The sequence below is a fragment of the Papio anubis genome, chromosome 20 (genome assembly GCF_008728515.1).
Source record: "Papio anubis isolate 15944 chromosome 20, Panubis1.0, whole genome shotgun sequence".
Classification (NCBI taxonomy): domain Eukaryota; kingdom Metazoa; phylum Chordata; class Mammalia; order Primates; family Cercopithecidae; genus Papio; species Papio anubis.
The window spans coordinates 19,127,444-19,142,956 of record NC_044995.1 but is presented as its reverse complement, the minus strand read 5'-3'; the positions used below and the strand labels follow the sequence as shown (position 1 = coordinate 19,142,956).

The 15,513-nt window shown below is 41.4% G+C and overlaps 1 protein-coding gene across 20 annotated transcripts in view; it reads right to left on the bottom strand.

Annotated features, from left to right (window-relative positions):
• The window catches only part of ZNF569 (zinc finger protein 569), a 73,919-nt gene that overhangs the window by 23,872 nt on the left and 34,534 nt on the right, over positions 1-15,513 (bottom strand). Inside the window, exons 1-2 of one of the 20 annotated variants that reach the window (XM_031659527.1) lie at positions 927-1,227; positions 321-406 (exon numbers count right to left, since the gene is read on the bottom strand). The exons of the other annotated variants lie outside the window; for them this stretch is intronic. Coding sequence (XP_031515387.1) covers positions 321-323 — 3 coding nt within the window. The 5' untranslated portion in view covers positions 324-406; positions 927-1,227. Of the gene's footprint in view, positions 1-320; positions 407-926; positions 1,228-15,513 lie in introns of those variants that run through there. 20 annotated transcript variants of the gene reach the window in all.

Here is a 15,513-nt window from a genome sequence, read left to right as displayed (position 1 = left end):
ACTCTTTCCCTAACCTGAAGTAGTGCAGCTCGCAACTCCAGGAGAGACCCCTTCTTTTCACTTGAGAAGAGCAGAGGGAAGAGTAAAGAGGACTTTGTCTTGCACCTTGGATACCAGCTTAGCTACAGTATGATAGGACACCAGGCAGAGGCCCCCATTCCATGCGCCAGCTCCTGGATGAAACTTCTAGACACACCCTGGACCAAAAGGTAACCCGTTGCCTTGAGAGGAAGAACTCAATCTTGGCAGCATTCATCACCTACTGACTAAAGAGCCCTTGAGCCCTGAACAGTCAGCAGTGGTAGCCAGGTACTACTCACCATGGGCCTTGGGTGAGACTCAGAGATGTGCTGGCTTCAGGTGTGACCCAGCACATTTCCCGTATGGTGGCTACAGGGAGAGACTCCTGCTTGAGAAAAGGAGAGGGAAAAGTACAGGGAACTTTGTCTTGCAGCTTAGGTACCAACTTGGCCACAGTGGGGTACAGCACCAACTGGGTTCTTGGGGTCCCCAATTCCAGGCCTTGCCTCTTGGATAGCATTTCTGGACCTGCCCTGGGCCGAAGGGGAGCTTGCTGCCCTGAAGGGGGAATCCCAGGCCTGGCAACATTCACCACAAGCTGACTGAAAAGGCCTTGGGCCTGGAGTGAACATTGGTGGTAGCCAGGCCATACCTGCCATGGGCCTGGGTCAGTGGTAGCCATGGGGAGAAATTCCTCTGCTTGTGGAAAGGGGAGGGAAGAGTGGGAAGGACTTTGCCATGTGGCTTGGGTGCCAGTCCAGCTACCATAGAATAGAGCACCAAGTAGATTCCTAAGGTTTCTGACTCCAGGCCCTGGCTGCTGGACGGCATCTCTGGACCTGCCCGTGGCTGGGCAGAACTTGCCACTCTAAAGGTAAGGATATAAAACTGGCTGGCTTTGCCACCTGCTGATTGTAGAGCGATAGGGCCTTCAGTGAACACAGGCCTTGGGTGAACTTCAGTGAACACTGTGGGCCTTCGGTGAGACTCAGTGCTGTGCTGGCTTCATCTGACTGAGCGTAGTCCCAGTGGTGGTGGCCACAGGGGTGCTTGTGTCACCCCTCCCCCAGCTCCAGGCAGCTCAGCACAGAGTCTGTTTGGGAGAAAGTAAGACAACAAGAGTCTCTACCTGGTAATCCGGATAATTCTTCCAGAGAATTCTTCTGGATCTTATCTAGGACCATCAAGGTGGTACCTGTATGAGTCTGTAAGAGCCACAGTGTTACTGGGCTTGGCATGCCCCCCTGATGCAGATATGGCTGCAGTGACCAAAAACTTGGATCAAAACACCCAAGTCCCTTCAAATACCTGGAAAGCCTTGCCAAAAAGGGCAGGTATAACAAGCTCAGACTGCAAAGACTGCAATAAATATCTAACTCTTCACTGCCCAGACATCAACAAACATCCGTAGGCATTAAGACCATCTAGGAAAACATGACCTCACCAAATTGAACTCAATAAGATACCAGGGACCAATCCTGGAGACATAGAAATCTGTGACCTTTCAGATAGAGAATTCAAAATAGCTGTTTTCAGGAAACTCAATGAAATTCTAGATAACACAGAGAAAGAATTTAGAATGCTATCAGATAAATTTAACAAAGAGACTGAAATAATTAAAAAGAAGAGAGCTGAAATTCTGGAGCTGAAAAATGCAATGGACAGCCTGAAGAATGCATCTGTCTTTTTTTCTTTCTTTTTTTTTTTTTTGAGACAGAGTCTCTGTCATCCAGGCTGGAATGCAGTGGTGTGATCATGGCTCACTGCAGCCTCAACCTGCCAGGCTCAAGTGATCCTCCTACCTCAGCCTCCCAAAGAGCAGGGACCACAGGTGCATGCCACATACCCAACTAAGTTTTTAATGTTTTTGTAGAGATGGTAGAGTCACTATGTTGCCCAAGCTTGTCTCAAACTCCTGGGCTCAAGTGATCCTCACGCCTTGGCCTCCCAAAATGCTAGGATTATAGGCATGAGCCACCACCCTCACCCACATCAGTCACTGAACAGCAGAATTGATGAAGCAGAGGGAAGAATTAGTGAGCTTGAAGATAGGCTATTTGAAAATACAGTCAGAGGAGACAAAAGAAAAATAAGTAAGAAAGAATGAAGCCTGTAAGATCTAGAAAATAGCTTCAAATGGGCAAATCTAAGACTTATTGGCCTAAAAGAGGAGGTAGAGCGACAGGGGTAGAAAGTTTATTCGATGGGATAACAACAGAGAACTTTCCAAACCTAGAAGAAAGATATTGATATTCAAGTACAAGAAGGTTATAGAACACCAAGTAGATTTAAACCAAATAAGACTACTTCAAGATACTTAATAATCAGACTCCTAAAAGGTCAATGATAAAGAAAGGATCCATTTAAACACAGCAAGAGAAAAGAAACAACATACCAATGGAAGCTCCAATATGTCTGGCAGCAGACTTTTCAGTGGAAATTTTACACACCAGGAAAGAGCGACACGACATATTTACAGTCCTGAAGGAAAAAACTTTTATGCTAGGATAGTATATCTGGTGAAAATAACCTTCAAACATGAAGGAGAAATAAAGGCTTTCCCAGACAAAGAACAGCTGAGAGAGTTCATCAACACCAGACCTGTCCTACAAAAAAATGCTAGAGAGTCCTTCAACCTGAAAAAATGACATTAATGAACAATAAGAAATCATGTGAAAGTATAAAACTCACTGGTAATAGAAAGTACACAGAAAATGCAGAATGTTATAACACTGTAATTGTGATGTGTAAACTACTCATATCTTGAATAGAAAGATGAGAAGAATGGGCTGGGCGCAGTGGCTCACACCTGTAATCCTAGCACTTTGGGAGGCTGAGGCGGGCAGATCACGAGGTCAACAGACTGAGACCATTCTGGCCAACATTGTGAAACGCCATCTCTACTAAAAATACAAAAATGAGCTGGGCATGGTGGCACATGCCTGTAGTCTCAGCTACTCAGGAGGCTGAGGAAGAAGGATCGCTTGAACCCGGAAGGCGGAGGATGCAGTGAGCTGAGATCACACCACTGCACTCCAGTCTGGTGACCGAGTGAGACTCCATCTCAAAAAACAAAAAAGAAAGATGAGAAGATTAATCAATATAAATAAATCAGTAACTAAAACAATATTTCAAGACACAGTACAATAAAATATAAATAAAAACAGCAAGCCGGGCGCGGTCGCTCACACCTGTAATCCCAAACCCTTGGGAGGCTGAGGTGAGTGGATCACAAGGTCAGGAGATCGAGACCATCCGGACCAACATGGTGAAACCCTGTCTCTACTAAAAATACAAAAAAATTAGCTGGGTGTGGGGTGGCGCACGCCTGTAGTCCCAGATACTCAGGAAGCTGAGGCAGGAGAATTGCTTGAACCTGGGAGGCAGAGGTTGCAGCGCGCCGAGATCGCGCCACTGCGCTCCAGCCGGGTAACAGCAAGACTCCATCTCAAAAATAAAGAAATAAATAAATAAAATAAAAAGTAAAAACAGCAAAAGGCTAAAAAAGCAGGGAGACAAAGTTAAAGTGTAGAGTTTTTACTAATTTTCTCTTGGGCTGTTTATGCAATCAGTGTTAATTTGTCATCAGTTTAAAATAATAGGTTATATTATTTGCAAGCCTCATGACAACCTCAAATCAAAAAACATACAACAGATACACAAAAAGTAAAATGCAAGAAATTAAAACATACCACTGGAGACAACTACCTTCCCAAAAAGGAAGACAGGAAAGGAGGAAAGGAAGCCCACAAAACAACCTGGAAATAACAAAATAGCAGGACTAAGTCCTTACTTATCAATAATAACATTGAATGTAAATGGACTAACATTTGAATGTAAAGCTCTCCAATCAAAAGACAGAGTGGCTGAATGTATTATTTAAAAAAACAAACAAACAAAAAACAAGATCCAAAAATCCGTTGCCTACAAGAAACACACTTCACCTATGAAGACACACAGAGACTGAAAATAGATAGAAAAATACATTACATGCAAATGAAATCAAAAAAGAGCTGGACTAGCTATACTTAGACAAAATATACTTCAAGACCAAAACTATAAAAAGAGACAAATAAGGTCATTACATGATGATAAAGGGGTCAATTCAGCAAGAGGATATAACTGTCAACATGTATGCACCCGATGTTGGAGCACTCAGATATATAAAGCAAATATTACAGTAAAAGAGAGAGATAGACCCAGTAGAATAATTGCTGGAGACTTCAACATTCTACTTTCAGCACTGGACAGATTATCCAGATAGAAAATCAACAAAGAACTATCAGAATTAATCTGCACTACAGACCAAATGGACATAATAGATATATACAGAACATTTCATCCAGTGGCTGCAGAATGCACATTCTTCTCCTCAGCACATGGATCACTCTCAAGGATAGACCATGTTAGGCCATAAACAAGTCTTAAAACACTCAAAAAGGCCGGGCGCGGTGGCTCAAGCCTGTAATCCCAGCACTTTGGGAGGCCGAGACGGGCGGATCACGAGGTCAGGAGATCAAGACCATCCTGGCTGACACGGTGAAACCCCGTCTCTACTAAAAAATACAAAAACTTAGCCGGGCGAAGTGGCGGGCGCCTGTAGTCCCAGCTACTCAGGAGGCTGAGGCAGGAGAATGGCGCAAACCCGGGAGGTGGAGCTTGCAGTGAGCTGAGATCCGGCCACTGCACTCCAGCCTGGGCGACAGAGCGAGACTCCGTCTCAAAAAAAAAAAAAAAAAAAACACTCAAAAAATTAAAATTATATAAGATATCTTCTCTAACCACAGTGGAATAAAACTAGAAATCAAGGAGTAATTGTGGAAACTATACGAACACACGGAAATTAAACAATATGCTCCTGAATGATCACTGGGTCAATGAAGAAATTAAGAAAAAAATTTAAAAATTTCTTGAAATAAATGATAATGGAAACACAACACATCAAAGCCCATAGGATACGGCAAAAGCAGCACTAAAAGGACAGTTTATAGCTATAAGGACCTACATCAAACAAGAAAAACTTCAAATAAACAATTTAATGATGCATCTTAAAAGAACTAGAAAAGAGCAAACCAAACTCAAAATTATTAGAAGAAAAGAAATAAAGATCAGAGCAGAAATAAATGAAATGAAGATAAGATACAAAAGATTAACAAAATAAAAAAATCAGTTTTTTGAAAAAATAAAATCAGCAAACTTTTAGCCAGACTAAGAAAAGAAGAGAAGGCCCAAATAAGTAAAATCAGAGATGAAAAAAGAGACATAACCAATACTGGAGAAATCCAAAGGATCATTAGAAGCTACTATGAGCAACTATATGCCAATAAATTAGAAAACCTAGAAGAAATGAATTCCTAGAAAATACAACCTACCAAGATTGAACCATGAAGAAATCCAAAACCTGAAAAGACTAATAACAAGTAATGAGATTGAAGCTGTAATAAAAAGTCTCCAAGCAAAGAAAAGCTCAGAACCCAATGGCTTCCCTGCTGAATTTTACTGAACAATTAAAGAAGAAATAATACCAATCCTAATTAAACTATTCCAAATAATAGAGGAAGAGGGAATACTTCCAAACTCATTCCAGGAGGGCAATATTACCCTGATATGAAAACCAGACCAAGACACATCAAAAAATAAAAAAATCAAAAAATAAAACTATAGGCCAATATCCTTGCTGAACATTGATGCAAAAATCCTCAAAATACTAGCCAACCGAATTCAGCAACACATTAAAAAGATAATACATCATGACTAAGTGGGATTTATCTTAGAAATGCAAGGATGGTTAAACATGTGCAAATCAATCAATGTGATATATCACATCAACAGAATGAAGGACAAAAACCATATGATCATTTCAACTGGTGCTGAAAAAGCATTCGATAAAATTCAACATCCCTTCCATGATAAAAACTCTCAAAAACTGAGTACAGAAGGAACATACCTCAATACGATAAAAGCCATATATGACAGACTTACAGCTAGTATACTGAATGGAGAAAAACAGAAAGCCTTTCCTCTAAGATCTGGAATATGACAAGGCTGCCTACTTTCACCACTGTTATTCAACATAGTACTGGAAATCCTAGCAAGAGAAATCAAATAAGAGAAGTAAAAGGCATCCGAAGAAGTCAAATTATCCTGTTTGCATATGATATGATCTTCTATTTGAAAAAACCTGAAGACTCTAGCAAAAAAACTATCAGAACTGATAAATTCAGTAAAGTTGTGGGATACAAAATCAACATAGAAAAATCAACAGCATTTCTATATGCCAACAGCAAACAATCTGAAAAAAGAAATCAAGAAATTAATCCCATTTATAGTAGCTAAAAATAAAATCCCTAAGAGTTAACCAAAGAATTGAAAGATCTCCACAATGACAATTATAAAACACTGATGAAAAAAATTGAAGAGGACACAAAAAAATGGAAAGATAGTCCATGGTCATGGGTTAGAAGAATATTATTAAAATGTTCATACTACCTAAAGCAATCTACAGATTCAATGCAATTATTATCAAAATACCAATGACATTCTTCACAGAAATAGAAAAATATGCTAAAATTTATATGGAACCACAAAAGACCCAGAACAGGCAAAACCACCCTGAGGAAACAGAAAAAAAACTGGAGGAGCCTGACTTCAGATTATACTACAAAACTACAGTAACCAAAACAGCATGGTACTGATGTAAAAACAGACACATAGGCCAGGAAGGGTAGCTTGTGCCTGTAATCCCAGCACTTTGGGAGGCTGAGGGGGAGAAGTGCTTGAGCCTGAGAGTTTGAGTCCTGGGCAACATAGTGAGACCTTGTCTCTACAAAAAAATAAAAAATTAGGCATGGTGGTGTGCACCTGTGGTACTTGGGAAGCTGAGGCAAGAGGATTACCTAAGCCGGGGAGGTCAAGGCTGCAGCAAGCCATGTTCACACCTCTGCACTCCAGCCTGAGCAAGACAGCAAGAGAGCAAGATCCTGTCAGAAGCAGCGGCAACAAAGAATAACAACAAGCAGACACACAGACCAATGGAACAGAATAGAGAACCCAGAAGCAAATCCATACATCTCCAATGAACTCATTTTCAACAATGGTGCCCAGAAATACACTGGGGAAAGAACAGTATCTTCAATAACTGGATATCCATACGCAGAAGAATGAAACTAGATCCCTTATATCTTGCCATACACAAAAATAAAATCAAAATGGATTAAAGACTTAAATATAAGACCTCAAACTATGAAACGACTAAAACACTGAGGAAACTCAGGATAATGGACTGGACAAAGGTTCCTTGAGTAATACCCCCATAAGCACAGGTAGCCAAAGCGAAAATGGACAAATGGGATCATATCAAGTTAAAAAGCTTCTGCACATCAAGGGAAACAATTAGCAAAGTGAAGAGGCAACCCACAAAATGGGAGAAAATATATGTAAACTATCCATCAGACAGGGGATTAATAACTAGATAATATAAGGAGCTCAAACAACTCTATATGAAAAAAATCTAATAATATGATTTAAAAAGGGGGAAAGATCTGAAGACATTTCTCAAAGGACATACAAATGGCAAACAGGCATATGAAAAGGTGTTCAACATCACTGATCATCAGATAAAAGCAAATCAAAACTACAGTGAGATATCATCTCACCCCAATTAAAATGGTTTTTTTTGTTTGTTTGTAATGGAGTTTCACACTTGTTGCCCAAGCTGCAGTGCAGCGGCGCGATCTTGGCTCACTGAAACCTCCGCCTCCTGGGTTCAAGCGATTCTCTTACCTCAGCCTCCCGAGTAGCTGGGATTACAGGTGTGCACCACCACGCCTGGCTCATTTTTGTATTCTTAGTAGAGACGGGGTTTCACCATGTTGACCAGGCTGGTCTTGATCTCCTGACCTCAGATGATCCACCCGCCTTGGCCTCCCAAAGTGCTGGGATTACAGGCATTAACGACCGTGCCTGGCCTTAAAATGGCTTTTATCCAAAAGACAGGTAATAATAAATGCTGGCCAGGATGTGGAGAAAAGGGAACCCTCATATATTGTTGGTGGGAATGTAAATTAGTACAACCAGATGGAGAACCGTTTGGAGGTTCATCAAAAAAGTAAAATACAACTATCATATAACCCAGCAATCCCACTGCTAAGTATATACCCAAAAGAAAGGAAATCAGTGTATTAAAGAGATATCTGCACTCCCTTATTTATTGCTTCCTTGTTTATTCACAATAGCCAAGATTTGGAATCAAGCTAAGTGCTCATCAAGAAACGGATGGATAAAGAAAATGTGATACATACACACCTTGGAGTACTATTCAGCCATAAAAAAGAACAAGATCCTGTCATTTGCAACAACATGAATGCAACTGGAGATCATTATGTTAAGTGAAATAAGCCAGGCACAGAACAACAAACCTCACATATTCTCACTTATTTATGAGAGCTAAAAATTAAAACAACTGAACTCATGGAAATAGAGCACGGAATAATGGTTACCAGCAGCTAGCAAGGATGGTGGGGGAAATGGGGATGGTTAATAGGTACAAACACAGTTAGAATGAATAAGATCTAACATTTGATAGTGCAACAGGACAACTATAGTCAACAATAATTTATTTGTACATTTAAAAATAACCAAGAGTAAATTGTAACACAAAGGATAAATGCTTGGATAGATACCCTATTTACCCTGATTACTCATTGTATGCCTATATCAAAATATCTCGCCAGGCGTGGTGGCTCACGCCTGTAATGCCAGCACTCTGGGAGGCCGAGATAGGCGGATCACGAGGTCAGGAGATCGAGACCATCCTGGCTAACACGGTGAAACCCTGTCTACTAAAAAAAAAAAAAAAATACAAAAAAAAAATTAGCTGGGGGTGGTGGCGGGTGCCTGTAATCCCAGCTACTCCGGAGGCTAAGGCAGGATAATGGCGTGAGCCCAGAAGGCAGAGCTTGCAGTGAGCCGAGATCGCGCCACTGCACTCCAGCCTGGGCGGCAGAGCAAGAATCCATCTCAAAACAAAACAAAACATCTCATGTACCTCATAAATGTATACCTCATACAGTATACACCTACTATGTTTCTACAAAAGCTAAAAATTAAAAACAAAAAAAAACTATCAACAAAGAATTCTATATTTAGGAGACTTATCTTTCTTTTTTCTTTTTTTGAGATGGAGTCTTGCTGTGCTGCCCAGGCTGGAGTGCAGTGGCACAATGTCGGCTGACTGCAAGCTCCGCCTCCCAGGTTCACGCCATTCCCCTGCCTCAGCCTCCCAAGTAGCTGGGACTACAGGCACTCACCACCACGCCTGGCTAATTTTTTGTATTTTTAGTAGAGACGGGGTTTCATCATGTTAGCCAGGATGGTCTGGATCTCCTGACCTGGTGATCCACATGCCTCGGCCTCCCAAAGTACTGGGATTATAGGCATGAGCCACCACACCTGGCCAGAAACTTATCTTTCAAACATGAAGGTGATTATGTTAGGTGAAAGAAGCCAGACAGAAAAGGTCACATATTTTATTATTGTATACATATGAAATATTCAGAATAGATAATTGTCCGGAGCTGCGTGGCCCGGCCATAGCGATTATAACTGACGACTGATGCCTGAGCTCTATACATTTCCACTTTATGCCTCCTCCCTAGATTTACTTTCTTCCCTGTTCTGCTGTCTCATATGCCAGTACAAAATGGCGCTCTTCCTGGTTCTTCATCACCAATTTTCCCGCGCCTGGGAAAATGATCAACTTACAGCACAGGCGCCATCCCGCGCCCGGGAAAATTACCAACCGACGGCGCAGGCGCAACATGACGTCCGACCGAAGAAACCGAGACCTACCTGGCCACGCCCACCACAGGGCCACCATCATCGCCCTGGCCCAACCTCCACCCCTGCCGGTCTATATAACGCATTACACTGCCACCAATAAACGAGACTTGATCAGGATACTGTCTTGTCTCCATTTCTCGTGTCTCTTGTCTCCCCGAGTTCCCACTCCCTCTTCTAGGGCCTACATTGACGATCCCGCGGGACGGGACACGTGGCGCCTCAACGTGGAGCCTGGAAACGAGGGATTCCGTGAGGAAGAGGACGCGAAAGAACGGTCGACCGTCAAGCTGAAACTAAACTTCTCCGATCACCGCGGGAACCTGCCACGTCAGAATCGAAGGTAAGTGACGTGTCCGAAATGGGACAAGAATTAAGTCAACATCAAATCTATGTAGGACAATTAAAAGAGGCTTTAAAGATACGAGAAGTAAAGATTAAAGGTAATGATTTGTTTAAATTTTTTGATTTTGTAAAAGACAATTGCCCTTGGTTCCCACAGGAAGGAACTATTGATATTAAAAGATGGCGTAGAGTAGGAGATTGTTTTCAAGATTATTATAATACTTTTGGGCCAGAAAAAATTCCTGTGACCGCCTTCTCTTATTGGAATCTCATTAAAGATTTGATAGATAAAAAGGAGGTCGATCCACAAGTCATGGCCGCGGTCGCTCAAACAGAACATATTCTAAAGGTTAGTTCCCGCTCTAACCTCACAAAGCCTCCGCAAGATATGGAGGAGGATCTCATTTCCCTTGAGAGTGATGATGAGGAAGTCAAGTCTCCTTCTGTAACAGATAAAGAAATGTTACACAAAAACAAACAGAAAAAATATCCAGTTTTACAAACGCCTCAAAAAGAGGAAGAAACTAATAAGCCTGATCAATCAGACATAAATTGGGATGATTTAGAGGAAGAGGCGGCTAAATATCATAACCCCGACTGGCCTCCCTTTACTCCACGCCCGCCCCCATATAATGGGACACGTAATGGGGCTTCTGCGCCCATTGTTATGGCAGTAGTAGATCCCAAAGAAGAATTAAAACAAAAAATTGCTCAACTAGAAGAACAAATTAAACTTGAGGAGTTGCATCAATCATTGATAATTAGGCTCCAAAAATTAAAAACAGGAAATGAAAAGATACCTAACCCAGATGTTATGAAGGGTTCCCTGCGCCCACCTCAGCGGCCTGGACAGCATGTTCCAAGAGGGGGGTTAGTTGCTAGCAACATAGAGAAGACTCCTCCCCCAAAGACATCTTCCCAGTTACTGAAACCACGGATGGGCAAGGACAAGCTTGGAGACATCATACTGGGTTTGATTTCACTATCATAAAAGAGTTAAAAACTGCTGCTTCTCAATATGGGGCTACTGCTCCATATACTCTCGCAATAGTGGAATCTGTAGCCGATAACTGGCTCACCCCTACAGATTGGAATACCTTAGTTAGGGCAGTCCTTTCTGGGGGAGATCATTTAATTTGGAAGTCAGAGTTTTTTGAAAATTGTAGGGACACAGCTAAAAGAAACCAACAGGCAGGAAACGGCTGGGATTTTGATATGTTAACTGGTTCAGGTAACTATGCAGACACTCAGGCCCAAATGCAATATGATCCTGGCTTGTTTTCACAAATCCAGGCAGCTGCTACAAAAGCCTGGAGGAAACTCCCTGTTAAAGGAGACCCAGGGGCCTCACTCACGGCAGTCACACAAGGACCAGATGAGCCGTTCTCAGATTTTGTACATAGACTCATGACCACGGCAGGTAGAATTTTTGGAAATGCAGAAACGGGTGTAGATTATGTTAAACAGTTGGCATATGAAAACGCCAACCCCGCCTGCCAAGCGGCAATCAGACCTTATCGAAAGAAAACAGATTTAACAGGATATATTCGCCTTTGTTCAGATATTGGGCCCTCATATCAACAGGGTCTAGCAATGGCCGCTGCCTTTAGCGGTCAAACAGTAAGAGACTTCCTCAATAACAAAGGTAAAGATAAAGGGGGATGCTTTAAATGTGGTAAAAAAAAGGACACTTTGCAAAAGGTTGCCATGAAAACCAAAATAAAAATCCAGAAACAAAAATTCCAGGCCTTTGCCCAAGGTGTAAAAGAGGAAGGCACTGGGCCAACGAATGTAAATCTAAAACTGATAGTCAAGGAAATCCTTTATCGTCTCAGCAGGGAAATGGGGTGAGGGGCCAGCCCCAGGCCCCAAAACAAGCATATGGGGCGGTCAGCTTTGTTCCCCCATATGGGGTTGCCAGCAGCAACAATCCATTTCAAAACTTAGTAGAGCAACCCCAGGAAGTGCAGGACTGGACCTCAGTTCCACCTCCCACACAGTATTAACACCTGAGATGGGACCACAAACCTTAAATACAGGAATATATGGGCCTTTACCACCTGACACTTTTGGGCTACTCTTGGGAAGAAGTAGTGTCACCATGAAAGGTTTACAAGTCCTCCCTGGAGTTATCGATAATGATTATGAAGGAGAAATTAAAATTATGGCCAGAGCTATTAACAACATTATTACTGTCCCTCAAGGGGTTAGAATAGCACAGTTAGTTTTGCTACCCTTAGTTAAAACAGATAATAATATCCAACACTCTAACAGGAATACAAAAGGTTTTGGATAGTCAAATATATATTGGGTGCAACCAATTACAAATCAAAAACCCTCTCTAACCTTATGGTTAGATGGTAAGGCATTTACTGGGCTAATAGACACAGGGGCCGATGTAACCATCATTGAACAAGAAGATGGGCCCTCTCATTGGCCTACCACAGAGACTTTAACTCACCTGAGAGGAATTGGACAAAGCAGTAATCCTAAACAAAGTTCTAAATACCTAACATGGACAGATAAAGAAAACAATTCAGGCCTCATTAAGCCATTTATCATCCCTCACTTACCTGTTAATCTTTGGGGACGAGACCTGCTCTCCCAAATGAAAATTACAATGTGCAGCCCAAATGATATAGTTACTGCACAAATGCTAACTCAGGGATACACCCCTGGTAAAGGTCTTGGAAAAAAGGAAAACGGTATTCCACAGCCCATACCAGTCTCAGGACAACTTGATAAAAAAGGGTTTGGAAATTTTTAGCCCAGGCCACTGACATACCTGCACCCCAAAAGTGCGCTGACCCCATTACTTAGAAGTCAGATGAGCCCGTTTGGGTTGATCAGTGGCCTTTACTTAATGATAAGCTAAGTGCTGCCCAACAGTTAGTGCAGGAACAACTGCTAGCAGGATATATTACAGAAAGTAATTCCCCTTGGAATGCACCTATCTTTGTCATTAAGAAAAAGTCTGGCAAATGGAGACTCTTATAAGATTTAAGAGCAGTAAATATCACTATGGTCCTTATGGGTGCCTTACAACCGGGACTGCCCTCACCAATTGCGATTCCTCAAAAATATTTTAAAATCATTATTGACCTTAAAGATTGCTTCTTTACAATCCCCCTTCATCCTGCTGATCAGAAAAGGTTTGCCTTTAGTCTTCCATCTACAAATTTTAGGCAGCCAATGAAACGTTACCAATGGAGAGTCTTACCTCAGGGTATGGCCAGTAGTCCTACCTTATGTCAAAAATATGTAGCCTCTGCTATAGAACCAGTCAGAAAAATATGGACACAAATGTATATTATACATTATATGGATGATATTTTAATAGCAGGACAAATTGGTGAACAAGTCTTACAGTGCTTTGCCCAACTCAAACAAGAGTTGACAACAGCCGGACTGCAAATAGCCCCAGAAAAAATACAACTACAAAATCCATATACCTATCTTGGTTTTCAAATTAATGGACCCAAAATCATTAATCAAAAGGCCGTTATACGTCGTGACCATCTAAAAACTTTAAATGATTTCCAAAAATTACTGGGAGACATAAATTGGCTTCGACCATACTTAAAACTTACCACAGGAGAGTTAAAACCTCTTTTCGATATATTAAAAGGAGACTCTAATCCGAAATCCCCCAGGTCCATTTCAAAAGAAGCATTAACGGCACTCCAACGGGTAGAAAATGCCATTACAACACAATTTGTTACCAGTATTGATTATTCCCAGCCATTAATATTCATCATTTTTAACACAGCAATGACCCCTACTGGTTTATTCTGGCAAAACAATCCCATTATGTGGGTACACCTGCCCTCCTCCCCCAAAAAGGTTTTGTTGCCTTATTATGATGCCATAGCTGATCTAATTATCTTGGGAAGAGAAAACAGTAGAAAATACTTTGGAATAGAACCCTCTACCATTATACAGCCCTACACTCAATCACACATCCATTGGCTGTTACAAAATACAGAAGCCTGGCCAATTGCTTGTGCTTCTTACACTGGCACAATTGACAACCATTACCCACCTAACAAACTCATTCAATTTTGCAAACTTCATGCGTTTGTATTTCCTCATATTACCAGTAAGGAACCTCTCAATGACGCATTACTAATTTTCACTGATGGATCTTCCACAGGACTCGCTGCTTACACCTACAATAATAAAATTGTCAGATTCCAAACCACTTATACATCAGCTAAGCTAGTCGAATTACAAGCCATAATTGCAGCATTATCAGCTTTCCCTTGTCAGCCACTTAATATTTACACAGACAGCGCCTACCTGGCTCATTCAATACCCCTCTTAGAGACCGTGCCGCAAATTAAACATATTTCAGACACAGCTAACCTATTTCTACAATGTCAACAACTTATTCAAAAAAGGACTACTCCCTTTTTCCTTGGACATATTAGAGCACATTCAGGATTACCGGGACCTTTAGCACAAGGTAATTCAACAGCTGACATGGCAACAAAAACCATAGCCACAGTCACTACAGACAATTTACAACAAGCACAAAAAGCACATGCCCTACATCATTTAAACGCCCAGACCTTAAGACTTATGTTTAAAATTACTAGAGAACAAGCCCGACAAATAGTTAAACAATGTGCCAACTGCATAACTTATTTACCCGTTCCTCATCTAGGAGTTAACCCTCGAGGACTCATCCCCAACGAAATTTGGCAAATGGACGTTACACATCACTCAGAATTTGGCCAACTAAAATATATTCATGTATGCATAGACACCTATAGTGGGTTCATTATTGCAACTCTCCAGACAGGAGAGGGCACCAAACATGTCATAACTCATTTATTACATTGCTTTTCCATCTTAGGTATACCCAAACAAATTAAGACAGATAACGGTCCTGGTTACATAGCCAAAACTTTCTTACAATTCTGCAACACCCTACAAATTAAACATATCACAGGCATTCCCTACAATCCCCAAGGACAAGGTATAGTAGAAAGGGCCCATCTGTCATTAAAAACTACTATCGAAAAAATAAAAGGGGAGAGCTGGTACCCCGTGAAGGGTACCCCCAGAAACATACTTAATCATGCCCTCTTTATCCTTAATTTTTTAAATTTGGACAGTCACGGAAAATCTGCCGACCGTTTATGGCATCCTGAATCTCAAAAACAGTTCGCAATGATAAAATGGAAAGATCCACTCGATAATTCATGGCACGGCCCTGACCCAGTTTTAATTTGGGGAAGAGGCTCAGTATGTATTTTCTCACAAAAAAATGATGCAGCCAGATGGCTGCCCGAAAGATTGGTAAGA